The sequence below is a fragment of the Hirundo rustica genome, chromosome 4, assembly GCF_015227805.2.
Source record: "Hirundo rustica isolate bHirRus1 chromosome 4, bHirRus1.pri.v3, whole genome shotgun sequence".
Taxonomy (NCBI): Eukaryota; Metazoa; Chordata; class Aves; order Passeriformes; family Hirundinidae; genus Hirundo; species Hirundo rustica.
The window spans coordinates 1,301,544-1,314,528 of NC_053453.1; the positions used below are offsets into that span (position 1 = coordinate 1,301,544).

General features: G+C 42.8%; 1 protein-coding gene across 6 annotated transcripts in view; it reads right to left on the bottom strand.

The window, feature by feature from the left end:
• LRGUK (leucine rich repeats and guanylate kinase domain containing) overlaps positions 1 to 10,196 on the bottom strand; it is a 50,580-nt gene extending 40,384 nt beyond the window's left edge. For 4 of the 6 annotated variants that reach the window (XM_040063306.1, XM_040063309.2, XM_040063310.2 and 1 more), the window contains exons 1-7: positions 9,904 to 10,190; positions 8,667 to 8,774; positions 7,900 to 7,981; positions 6,768 to 6,868; positions 6,309 to 6,390; positions 4,078 to 4,202; positions 926 to 1,069 (exon numbers count right to left, since the gene is read on the bottom strand). In XM_040063306.1, coding sequence (XP_039919240.1) covers positions 926 to 1,069; positions 4,078 to 4,202; positions 6,309 to 6,390; positions 6,768 to 6,868; positions 7,900 to 7,981; positions 8,667 to 8,774; positions 9,904 to 10,128 — 867 coding nt within the window. In that variant the 5' untranslated portion in view covers positions 10,129 to 10,190. Of the gene's footprint in view, positions 1 to 925; positions 1,070 to 4,077; positions 4,203 to 6,308; positions 6,391 to 6,767; positions 6,869 to 7,899; positions 7,982 to 8,666; positions 8,775 to 8,977; positions 9,044 to 9,903 lie in introns of those variants that run through there. The other 2 variants (XM_040063307.2, XM_040063308.1) reach the window with 2 other exon arrangements.
• Between the last annotated feature and the right edge of the window lie 2,789 nt (positions 10,197 to 12,985).

A 12,985-nucleotide genomic window follows, 5' to 3' on the forward strand; every position in this document is an offset into this window, starting at 1 on the left:
AGGCAAGTTTTGATGAGGTAAAATTAAGAGGTTTTTATGTGCTGTAAAGAACAGTGGAAAATAAATAAGGCAGTGGAAGTGGTGTTATTAATGTTAATAACAGCCACACCATTAGAGAGTTTCCTGTCTGCTTCAACTGAGGTACCTTTAAATGTCAACCTAAACACAAGGAGAAAAAAAAAAAAAAATCCACAGTGACTTGAATTGAATCCTCTTGCAAGGAGGGAAAAATGACAGAAAATGTTCCAGGGCTGCTTTATATTTTTATTTTCTTAGGTTATCTTTTATTTTTTTTTCCAAGTCTTTGATGTCAAAGTGATTCATGAATTGATTTTTTTTTTTTTTTTTCAGTTAAGGAGATGCTGGAAGATCAATATCAAAATTATTGTGGAGATTCGGCTTGGCATTCAAAATTCGCATGACTTGGATGGTGCCATTGTACTTCCAGTACAGAAAACTGTGCTGCATAACAAAATCCACTTTTTAACAGAGTTCTCGCAGTCCTGCCATGCAGGGAGTTTCCAGCTGAGAGCTCAGAAGAATCTGAGGTCATAAAATTGGGCTGAGAGATATTAACGACCCCCCCTGAGGCCTGGCAGCAGCAGAGCTGTGGTGTAAGTGAAGATCCTCCGGAATAATCGAGCTGGAAAAGCTGCAAACTCATCCCTGTCTGATCCACCCAGGGCAGCACTGCAAATTCCCAATGTGTTGGGAGCACTAAAGTGGGACCTGAGTGGAGAGAAACCCACCCGAGATATGAAATAAGGGCTGAGAGGACACCAGGAAACACCAAAAGAAAAATCTCATATTTTCTGATATTCGTTTCTTGCAGTGCTGGATGATTTTTGGAGCCCTTCAAGGAACTGAGCGTTAAAAAAATTAAAATATTCTGTGTTTTTAGAAGAAGGTGAGCTCAGTGTGGTACCTGGTTATCCTCCAGGTTGATCACCTCCAGGAGATTGTGCTCCTCCAAGCCTTGCAGACTGTTTATTTTATTGCTGGACAGATCCACCTTCCGCAGAGCTTTCACGCTCTTCAGCCCGTTCACCTTCTCAATCTGGTTAAAGCTCTAAGAAATAAAAAAAAAAAAAAAAAAAAAGGAAAAAAAAAAAAAAAGAAAAAAATGAAAAGAAAAAAAGGAAAAAAAAAAAAATAAAGCAGAGAAACTGCAAATAAACCTCTATGAAAAACAACATTCCTGAGGGACAAAACTGGATTTAAGGATTTTTTGGCATGGAGGATCCTGTTAAAAATTGGCTTTTATGCATTAGCCTCATGCACATCCTGAGGTGTTGCATTCCCGCTGATAAACCTCCATGGAAAACAACATTTGTGAGGGAAAAAAAAAGAATTATTTGTTGGATTTGAGGATTTTTTCCCATGGAGAATCCTGTCACAATTAGGCCTTTCTGCATTAGCCTCATGCACATCCTGATATGTCACATTCCCGCTCGTGATAAAATAAAAAAGGAATCAACTCTCTCCTGATTAGCTCGTCTCCAACTCACCTTGAAGAGACAACAGCAATAAAAAGAGCTCAAACATTTCTTAAAAGCTGATACTGGCCCAAGAACACTCTTGTCACCATCCAGCTCAAAATTTAGAACACAGAGATGCATGGAAAATTATGGAATATATATACATAAATGCATCGAATTTCCCTCTGTAATCATGGCTCTACTTACACTTGTGATTACAGAATAAATAATGAAAAAATTAAGGTAGGGGAGAGAGGAGAGAGGCTGAGGGGTGGGAATGTTCCTCTGGAGAAGGGAAGGATCCAGGGAGAGCTTCTAGAACATTCCAGAGCCTAAAGGGGCTCCAGGAGAGCTGCAGAGGGACTGGGGACAAGGGATGGAGGGACAGGACACAGGGAATGGACTGGGGCTGGAAAAGGGGAGATTTGGATGGGATCTTGGGAAGGAATTCCTGCCTGGGCTGGAATTGCCAGAGCAGCTGTGGCTGCCCCTGGAATGTCCCAGGTTGGACATTGGGGTTTGGAGCAGCCTGGGATGGTGGGAGGTGTCCCTGCCATGGCAGGAGGTGGCCCTGGGTGACCTTGAAGGTCCCTTCCAGCCCAAACCATTCCATGACTCCCTGATTCCCTGATATGATACAAAAATCTCCCTGGAATACATAAATCCTTATTACTGCACATTCAGTGAAGGCTCCATTCACTGTCAGCGACAACACAGAAACGTTGAAAAAATAATAATTTTTTAAAACCACCTATTCTCCGGTAAATTCTTCCAAACTTTCCCACATGAAATGCCCCAAAAAGTTTTGAGAACCCAGAACCAACCCTCGGAGTTTGTTTTTTTTTCCAAACTTGGCCCTGATTTCTCAGGAATGGTTTCGTTCCTGCCACAAACTCCAAGCAGGGATAACAATTCCATCCTCATCCCCGTCCCAGTGGCCACACATTCCCAGATGGCCTCTCCACAGGATTCCTCCTCCGTAACCTTGCAATTTTTATTTTGCCATCGGCCTCTCCTTGTGCTAAAAAAGCTTGGAAGCCTCATCTTCTCTTAATAAATATTTAGGAACTGTTGAAATAAATAAGCCAGCTGACTCTAATGTTAATCCAGTTGTCTGTCCTTGACATTTTCCCTGACTTTTAAATGTTTAATTAGGTTATTAATAGCATGGAAGCTCCCTCTCTGTTCCTGAGCTTTGTCACACCTCTGGTTAAATGCAGCTCGGAGCTGGAGTTGCAAAACGCTGGGCCAGAGGTGCACAGAAAATTCTGTGCACAAAAGGGATTTGGGGATAGATCCTTCAAAACCAGAAAATTCCTGAGAGTCCCGTTCATTAGAGCTGTGCTTCTCATTTTATACATATATATTTTTTTCTTTGCAAACATGAGTGGAATAAAGGGGTTTTTGGCAGCAAAAACCCCTTTAAAAAGCAGAATTTACAGGTTTTGAAGTCTCCCTCCCAAACTTCAGAACTTTCTACTCTTTTCAACCTAAAAAGCTCAAGGGGAAACAGGAGAGAAAGCTGAATCACTGGGAAGAGAGGGGTTTAAAAAAAAAAAAAATTAAAAAAAAAAAACAAAACCGCATTTTATTCTAATTAGCCGAAGAAAATGCTCCGCTAAAATCGATTTCCATAATTTCCACATGGCTAATTAAAAAAGACAAGCAGTGTTATCAAGAGTGATATCAGCACCTAAAAACCCCAAATGAGGAACTTGTTCATATTTAATAAGATTTAACTGTTAACAATCTCCCATCACTGGACAGAGCAGATTCCCAAGGGAATTCCTGTTAGACCTTCAAACAAACCAGGAAATCCGGGCACCACAATTTTGCTGTGGCTCAAATTTAGAGAAAAGAGCTCCTAAGTATTTAGAAAAAAAAGATTCCCACTCTCCTAGAGCTCCTTTCAGAATATTTCGATGGGATTTGGCCACTCTGAGTGAATCTCCCCCACCAAAAATAAGACCAAATTCCAATTTATTGCCACTGAGGGAATCACTGAGAGCTCCTGGAGGTATCATAGATCTGAAATATAATTTTAGTAGCACTATTTGAATATATTATTCAAAACATGCTAAATGTGAACACCTCCCCAGAATATTCCAGCAGCCAAGGGCCAATCCGAGTTGGTATTTTCTATAACCATTTCTACAGAACAGAAGAAAAAACCTTTCAATTTTTAAAAAGGATTGGAAAAAAGAATATTTCTATTCCTGATAAGGGATTCATTCACTTCTTCAAATATTTATGTGGGTGCTTAAAACTAATGTAGCCAATAGGAGCTCTGTATAGGGTTTTTTTGGGGGGGAGTTATTTTTTAAGTTCCTATTAAATATTTTTCACTTCTTATTACAAAGTAAAAGCTGTTTAAAAGCAGCCTGTTGTTTTTAGAGCAACTGGATCGCGTTAAAAATAGGTCTGGGTTGTGTTTCTGCGCAACATTTGTATTATTAATTAAAAAAACAAAACAAACAAAAAGTACAGTGTTGCAGGTATTTCTGGAAATTTGTTATGTAATTATCTTCATATTTATTAAAGGTATTGATCTCTTGATGAGAGACAGGCAGGAAAAGCACCGGAATTATTTGTTCCTTACCAGGTTGAGGATTCTGATGGGCAAATTCTCCAGGCCCCTGATGGCAGTGAGTCTGTTGTGCGACAAACTCAGCTGGGTCAGGCTGTGACATTTCTCCAGCCCTGTGATCTCCTCGATCTCGTTAACTGGGCAGAGATCTCAGGAAAAAAAAAAAAAATAAACAACACAAACACAAAGCCTGAGCAGTAATTAGGTGGTAAATTAACAAATGGTGGGGAGCTGGACAGGAAAGGGTTGATCCTGAGGGGGTTTAAATCCCACTGCTCCGAGCATCCTACAGAAATTATTCAAGTCATAATTTTATGGGGCTGTTTCAGTCTGAATTATACCTGTTCTGTCCTGGCCATCTGTCCTGAGAGCAGAAAGTGTATTTTAAATTAACGTTACAGTTAACAACAGCAGTACAAGTCATTAGAATTCCTCTCAGCAGACTTCAGCGTTAACAGAACTCCTCAAATTCCTTAAACAAAGAGCCTCTGACAACAAATCCAGCTCCAGTTTCTCCCTTAAACGGGTGAAGTGAGAGGAACCTGACTCTGCCCAAAATCAGGTAAAGCTCTGCCCCAGGGATGTGACTCTGTGGTGACTGGAGTTAGGCCAAAGTTTGAGCAAGCAAAAATTCACGTTTAAGCCACAAGCATCAATGTGAGACAGCAAACTGCTCAGCACTGAATAACAATAAATTCAATTTTAGCCTTTTAATGACTCACTATAAAGCTTTGTCATATATTTTTGGCCAAGTTGCGTCTCTTTCTGGTTTGGGCAATTCCTCCCTAACAATTCCTTTAGAAAGCTGTCAGGTGTGCACAAAAAAAAGAAAAAGAAAAAAAAAAGTGATAATGACCTGACCATCTGCATCATAATTCATTTAAAAATTGTAAGGAAAGTTTAGTTACTGTCAATGAGAAATGAATGCCAAACGTTTCTGCTCCTGCAGGATGTTTCAGAGAGGGTTTTTTTTTTTCCATCTGTGATTAAAAATATGATTGTTCTGCCTGCCAGGTGAGGACTGTTTGGAGCAGATTGGTGCCACTTTGCTGGTCTGAATTCTGCATTTCCACCCCTGCCCTCTATTTTAGAATTTCCCTCTATTTTAGGGGATTCTCTTGTGTACATGAAAACATTTTTATCCCCATTTCACCAGCGCCTTCCCTGACAAATGAAGAAATCCAAGGCAGCACGAAACCAAATCAAAACCTACACATCAGATCCACAAGACAAATATTTGATTTTTCTTTCCCCCTCTCCTTTTTCATTTTTTGCAGGAGGGTTTTTTTTTTTTTTGCTCCGTGATGGAAAATTAGGATTGCTAAAGGAGAGTGGTTTGGTGCCATTTTGTCACCTGCACGTTTATAAAGTGAGAATCGCAGAAATAAGTTTAAAAAATAAATAAATTGTGCACCCTGCAAATGCTTCATCTGAAGCAGGAATTGGGTTTATTTCAGTCAGTAATGAGCAAGAGACAGAAAAATCTGCACCTCCTGTCTCCACCTTCTCAGGGAGCAGAGAATCAGGATGCAATTCCTGGCAGGAAAAATAAGAAAAGTTCAGGAGCCCTCAGGAAGCAAACTGGAAGGCAGCAGGGCAACGTGAAGCTCCAGGAAGTAGAGGAAGGAATTTTTAGGGAAGCCTTGGGAAAACAGGCCTGAAAAGTCAATTTATAGGTTCCTGTTTTATCAGGTTCCTGCCAGGAAAGTGTTTTCTAATTCCACAATTTGGGATGAGATTGGAAGTGGGGAGCAGAACAACCTTTGCTCCGTGTGCTGCCCTCGAAATCTCCAGGAATTTTTCTCTGTTAAAAATGATTTTGATTTTTTTACTGAACAGCCTTGTCCTGCATAATTAATTGGGTCTGAGAGGAAACAACAAATTCCTTTTTTAATTTAAGTTTTCCAAGCTGATTCCCTGTTAACGTTTGGGATTTAAAAATCCCCTTTTTGTCATTATTTATTGCCTCTGTAAGGGACATCTCCCCTTTCCACTTTTCCGTGACACAAAGAGGAGTTTTTGTGTTCCTCTAGCAGGAAAATCCCCCAAATGTGCCCACTTTTAACACCAGCAATGCTTAAATAAATTAAGCTCAGTCTCAGCACCAGAATTACAATTTCATCCCAGTTCTAAGGAAAAAACTGACATGAAGGGGAAAATACAAAGAAAACGGGTATTTATTTGAAGAAACAGCAAAAAAAAAATTTCAACTTTTCTCCCATTCAAGATTCCCCAAAGGATACAATCCAGCAGGAGTTTGGTAAGCGAGTGGTACGCTGACAAATCGTGCATTTTTGGGATTTGATTGTGTGAAAAATCTACTTCCTAAAGGGAAAAATGAAAAAAAAAGAGAGGAATTTGGGGTTATTTCTTCAGCACCTCCTCTGGCTGGGAGTTTTCTGTGTGTTCCAGCTTCCAACACATGCAGGGGTTCAGTGGGGTGGGAAATAAAGGACAAAAAATAAAATACAAATGAATAGGCAAAAATGTAAATAAAATACACATAAAACCACGAATAAATATAAATAAAAGACAGACCCAAAGGAAAAGGAAAATGAAAAAGGAAAACGTGAACTGAGGTGAGGAAGAAGAATAAAGAAGGAGTAAAAACTGACTTTTGCCTGTGATCAAATACTAACTTAGATTGAGAAAACGGTTTTGAATTGAAAACTTCAAAATGCATTTCTGTTTTGCAGACTTACCTTGAGGCTTTTAGGTGCTTTAAAATTGAAATACGTGGTCAGTTCGTTTTTGGAAGCATTCAACTCTGTTAAATAAGGCATGTGACTGATGCAGGAAAGATCTAGAAAGCGAAGCAAAATGTCAAATCCTGCGCCTGACTGCAAAGATCATCACAGCAAAAATGCGATAATTACATCCTGGAGCAATTAAGAGTCAATTTGGAGCTGCACATTCAGAAAGTGATACCTAAAATGCAGAAATCAGATATATTAACACCTTCTCCTAGGGAGGTGAAAAAAAAAAAAAAAAAAGTTTATAAACCACAAAGAATAAATACGCAAGTTGGACATTTAATTTTCATTATGCCAACTGACGTGCCTTTAAGCAAGAATTTATTTTCCTATTCTTTCCACCTCTAGAATGACAGATTCCTTCTGTCCTGAGTTATCAATTAGTGCAGGAAAGCATTTAGGCCACGACTGAGGAGTAAATTAGTGGTTGCTATGGAAAAGTCCCTGCTCTGTTCATGGCTGGCCTCCATAGGAAAATGAAAAAACCAAACCTCTTATTTAAAAAAAAAAAACAGAAAGCTCTTATTGAAATGAGGAGGGAGCTTTACAAAAGTGCTGCTATTCTTGGACTCCAGCTCCTCAAGTGAAAGGAACTTGAGAGAAATATTCCACAGCTTATTCCACTTGATGTTAAATTAAAACAAAACAAAACAAAAATAGAGAGAGGGAAGGAGCAGCTGATGGGAATTTATCCCAGTCTCCTTTTGGCGCCTTTCTAATGTAAAAAAAAAAAGGTAATTTTTTACCTTTTGTCACCCATGGGAAACCTTGACAAGGGAAAACCAAACCGAGAGTAACTTGAATATTCTGCCACCTGCGCACGCCAAATCTCTGCCTTCACCTGGACACATCTGCTGGAATTTTATCTCTGGGTAATAAACTGAGAGTTTAAACTCAGTTTAACTGAGAAACGGAAGCTGGTCTCAATGGGCCGTGGATATTTTGGGGTATTTTGGTGGAGACCAAGCCTGGTTGCGTGGAACGTTTGACACCACTGAAATGTCAGCCAGGCCTGGTCCAGTGCATTTCTCATCTGAGGCAGCTCCACAACCCAAGAATTTGGAGTTTATTTACTCCCTACCATTAATTTTATTGGAGGAAAGGTCCATTTTCTGCAGGTGAATGTATCCAGAGAGGATGCTGATGTCACTCAACCCGCGACCCTGGAAAAAGGAAAGGGAGGGGTTTTAATCATAATTTTAACGACTGGTTGTGTAAACTCAGCTTGCACGCCGGAGAGGTGCCCCAAGGTCCCTCCAGCTGCAGCAGAACAAGGTGACACCTACAGAAAGTGACGCTGGAGCAGCCACAAGTGGAGAAAACACCAAAATCCCCGACTTTGAAACAACAAAAAGAGAGCTGGAGTCAGAAAAAATGCCAGGGAAACAAAGCTGTGTGGGAAAGGGAGAGACAGCAGAGAGCCTTGAAAAGACACAACCACTTCAACTTCCCAAATTCAGCATTTCCAGGTGTTTTACACACTCCTCTACTTTTTTTTTTTCCCTCCAGCTAACAGGAGCAGGAAGATACATTTTCCACACCCGAGGACCAGATAAAGAAAAAAAAAATTAAAAAATAAGAAAAAAACCTCACTGCTGATGCTACTACATGAAAAAAAACCAAACCAAAACACAACAAAACCCTCCACTCTGGCAGCCAGCAGGAACCACTCTGAGCCCTATCACAAACCGTGTACATGAAACAGGCAGAGACAAAATTCTGCCTCTTGGCTTTTTATTATTATTTTTTTTTTAATCAAGGCCAACTATTTGTTGTTGAAAACCAGGAAATATTTGTGCAGAAAATCACCTTAGAGGGATTTTTTTTTTTTTTTTTGCTTGTACTTACTGGGAGCGACAGATGAAGATAAACATATTCAGTGCCAGGGGCTGAGTAGCCCAAGGTGTGGAGTCCCTCAGCGGTGGTGTCTCCATCCAACACCCCCTTCAACTGATCCTAAAACCAAAAAAACCACCAGGAAAAAGGGGAAAACGGGTTAAGGGCAGATTTATGAAGGGAAATTCCACCCTTGGGAGAATCCAGAGGCTACCGGGATTCAAGTGGGAGCAGGGTTGATAAAAGTCCTCAATCAAGCGCTGCTCCTGATGTTTCGCCACCCCAAGAAAAAATGATTATTAGGAAAAACGATGAACTCTGACCTCAAAAGGGCTCCACAGAAACGTGCCACGTGCCAGCTCCATCCATTTGAGAAGGCTCGTTGGGATTTTTTGCTGGGATGTTTGATTTTTTTTCCCCTCCTGGCTGAAGCACAAGGAGCCGTTGAGCCAACGCAGCTCATGATTATGGATGTTAAACATCTCAGCAAATCGGCGCTGACAGGGTGCTGCACCCCAAAATGAACATTGTTGGAAGCCCTTTCCATTTGTTCAGCGTGAGCAGCTCAGCGCTGCTCTTCAGAGGGAGAAAAAAACCAAAAAAACCCCTTTGCCAAGGAGGCTGCTTTGACAGATGGCACTAATGAACCACGGCGTGGGTTTAATGAGAAAACCAGCCAATGGTTTGTGAAATTCCTAGGAGCTCGGGGGGGAGCCACGCGACAGTTGCTAATCCAGGGGCCGAGATAAATATTAGAATAATTTCATTGTAGCACCCAGGTGTTACAGGGAGGGAGAGCGTGGAATAATTTCTGCAAGGCAAAAATGCAAAGTGAGGTTTTGTGGCGTTGGGATTTAAAGCCCAGCAGGGCAGGGAGAGAAAATTCACACGTGTCCATGGGGTTTATTGAAGCTCGGGGCTGGGAATTTAAACAGGAAATGGGGTTAATTTGGCCATGCATGAGCCAGTTTATCCTCAATCTTATATGGCCAGGAGACTTAGCAGTGCTGGGTTTACGGTTGGAACTGACAATCTTCGAAGTTTTTTTCCCAGTCTAATTGATTCCGTGAGAGAGAGGGACAACCCAGAAGTGCCCCGGACACCACGGGGATGGAAGGAACCCTAAACAAGGGACCAAAAAGGAGAGGTGAGGGGACACAGCCCAAATTACCTGATGCCCCCACCCACTCCCCCTTCCTTCCCCCACATCTACCCTGAGTGATGAAGGGGGAAAGGGCAGCTCCCTCACAAGCACACACCCCTCCCCGAACAGCTGGGGAGCCCTGGGCTGAACCTCTGAGCGCTCTGACTCTTCCTCTTCGCGGTCTGCCTCCGGCTCATCCTCGCGGTGAGGCGGGCCGGGCTGGGGCTGCTCCTCGGGGAACGCCTGAGCGAGGGGCTGCGGCGGCTCGTGAGAAGGAGACAGCGGCCTCTCCAGGCGGCCTTCTCTCCCGTTCTGCTCGCCGCCGGCCATGAGTTGTAATAAGGAGGGAGAAGGCGAAGAGAACTCCGCTATCGCTCCTGTCTCCGCTCAGGCCGGGCCGCCGCCATTTATTTACCCGTTGCCATGGAGACGGGGAAACAGCGCCAACAACGCAGCCAACCAATAGGAGCGCAGCGCGTGCCGCGGTGCATCATGGGAATTGTAGTTCTCAGCGCGGAGCGGTCTGGGTGTGCCCGCCGGGCCGCGGAGCATCTTGGGAGTTGTAGTTCGCCCCCCCTGAGGCAGCCATTGGCCTCGCTCCCGCCTCGGGGTGCAGAACGAACTTATAAACCTTATAAATATGTCGATTTGAGGCGATAAAGAGGCGCACAAAGACTTTGTGGCGAAGACAGAGCCTTTTTACTGCCGCCCTCACTGTGTGGAGGGACACCAAAGAGTTTATTCTACATCTTTGGTCAACCATAAAGTAACCCAGACCCTTATTAAGACCGATTTGCGTGTTAATATTGACACCCGTGAAGATGAAAATGATGACTGTTTCCTCCCATTGGGAAGGGCCAAAAATAGCATAAAACAGGGATTTCAGATGAAAAGGTTGAAGGGGAAAACACCTCTTCTTGTTAGGGATCAGTAATTGACTGTGTCTCTTCTCCTCCTCTGAAGGGACAATTTTAAGTGAGTTTTGTGCCTTCAATTGCACTGGAGCAGACCTTGGAATATTATTTCTATATCTATATCTATATCTATATCTATATCTATATCTATATCTATATCTATATCTATATCTATATCTATATCTATATATATATCTATATATCTATATCTATATAAACATAAACATAAATATAAATATAAATATAAATATAAATATAAATATAAATATAAAATCTCTGTTACTATACCTTCTGACACACCATTAAGGCTCCATAGTTGGTGGTGAAATCTTGTTTTTCCTTAAGAAAAGGGTACAATTTCAGAACCGATGGGGAAAAAAAGAATTATACAATTTTGCCAAATTTTTGGGAAATAATGAGAGATGAGACTGTCACAGCAGGGGCAAGCGAAACTACAGCTTTTGAGATATCTTTGTGTGTTGTCCTGTTTTTATATCACGTGTATCTTACTGATACCAATCCACTCCTAAACAAATTTGAAGTAAAAGTGCTAAAGATATTTGAGCTTTTGGGTCTAACATCCACCTTTTTTCCTTACATTGCAGAACGGGGTAAAATCAGAATGAAAAGGCAGAAATTAAAGGTGAAAAAGAGGGGAAGATGTCTCCAAATACAAGTCCCTGCAAGATAAATGTGGGGAAAGAACTTATACATGTGGTAAAACAATTTAATATTGGGGTTTTGCAGTGAATTTCCATAAAGTGACACCCATCTTTGAATGAGGTGATTATTGCTAAGGAAAAAAAAAAAAAAAAAAAAAAAAAAAATGAAGAGGAAGATATAAAAACTCCTTATGGACATTACTCGCTGACTTTTATCTCTGTGCTTCAGGGAAACATTATGATAAGTGCAATAAAGCCACCCCCAAATTACATCCTTTTATTACCTCGCTGCCCATAAATGTTAAAACCCTTTAACGGGAATTATTCCTTTTCCACCGCGGCCCCCAAGGCTCTGCTCCAGCTGCTTCAGGGATGGGCCACAAAGGGAAAGGCTGGAGAGCTCAGGAAGGACAGAAAACCCTGGAAAGGAAGGAGGAGCCCTGTCTGGGAGCGGGATTTGGGAAGCTTTGGGGTTTGTTGTGACCCGGGAGAACAATTCTGGATCAGCAGAGCTGCGAAGCCGAGCGGGAGCTGCTCGAGGGCGGCGATTTTTTTGCTCCCTGTGGTGCTGCTGTGGCTGCTCTGAGCTCCCGTGATCTCCAGGGTGTTCTCCTTCCCAAACCGCGTCCGCGGGTTTTGCCTTCTGCAAAACTGCAGGATCGTCGTCCCCTGGTTCCCTCCTGTGACCACAGGGAGCTGGGTCAGCCCCGCAGGAGATGGGGCACAGATGGGCGAGATGCTTCCCCAAATATTCCCTCTTGTTTCGAATTTCAAGCGCCGCTTGGCCACGGCGTGAAATGTTCCCCAAATTCTCCCGGCCCTGGAACAGCAGGCACGGAATGACCATTAAAAACAACCCCAAACCCCAGAGCTGAGTAAATCTGCAGTTATTGTCCTCATAAAAACCTAATGGCAAACACTGGCTTTGAATGCATCGATTTGCTATTCAATTATGGAAACAATCCGCTCCCAAATCCCTGCAAAGCAGATTTATGGGCGGCCCCCTGCACTTGTAAAAACCCCACACAAATTCACTCAGCTCTTCACCAGGAAGCTCCAGGCAATAAAAGGACCCAGCTGGGTGTGGGGAGGAGGAGGAGGAAACTCCAAATGCTCCTGAGTAGGAAGAGAAGTGGAAAGCAGGCAACTTAAATCCCATTAAACTCAGCTTTGCATGTCCGGCTTTCACGGTGGTGGGGCAGAGGTGGGAGTTTATTTGATGCCTTCAGCTTCTTCCCAGGGCTGTGTTCCTGGGATTCCTGCTGGGAGCTCACCCCGGCTCCTTCAATCAGTTCCCTGCAGCCAGTGGCTTGGGTTTGCGCATTTCCATGGGATTTCCTTGCGTTTCGTGCTGAACCTTCCCAAAATTTCGCAGTGGGGAGTTGGTGGCAGGAGTGTCTGTGTCACACCAGAGGTGCCTGGAATGTGGAGAGGGCCCCACGTGGGGACAGCTGCCAGCACCCTGCAGGAATCTGCAAAGTCTTGGATGAGGGGTCGAGAGTGGCTTGGGACACCGCAGAGTTGTCGGGGAAAGTTGCAAAGGTCATCAATTCCAACTGTCCCCCAGCACTGCCAAGGCCACCTCCGAGCCGTGTCCCCACGTGCCACCTC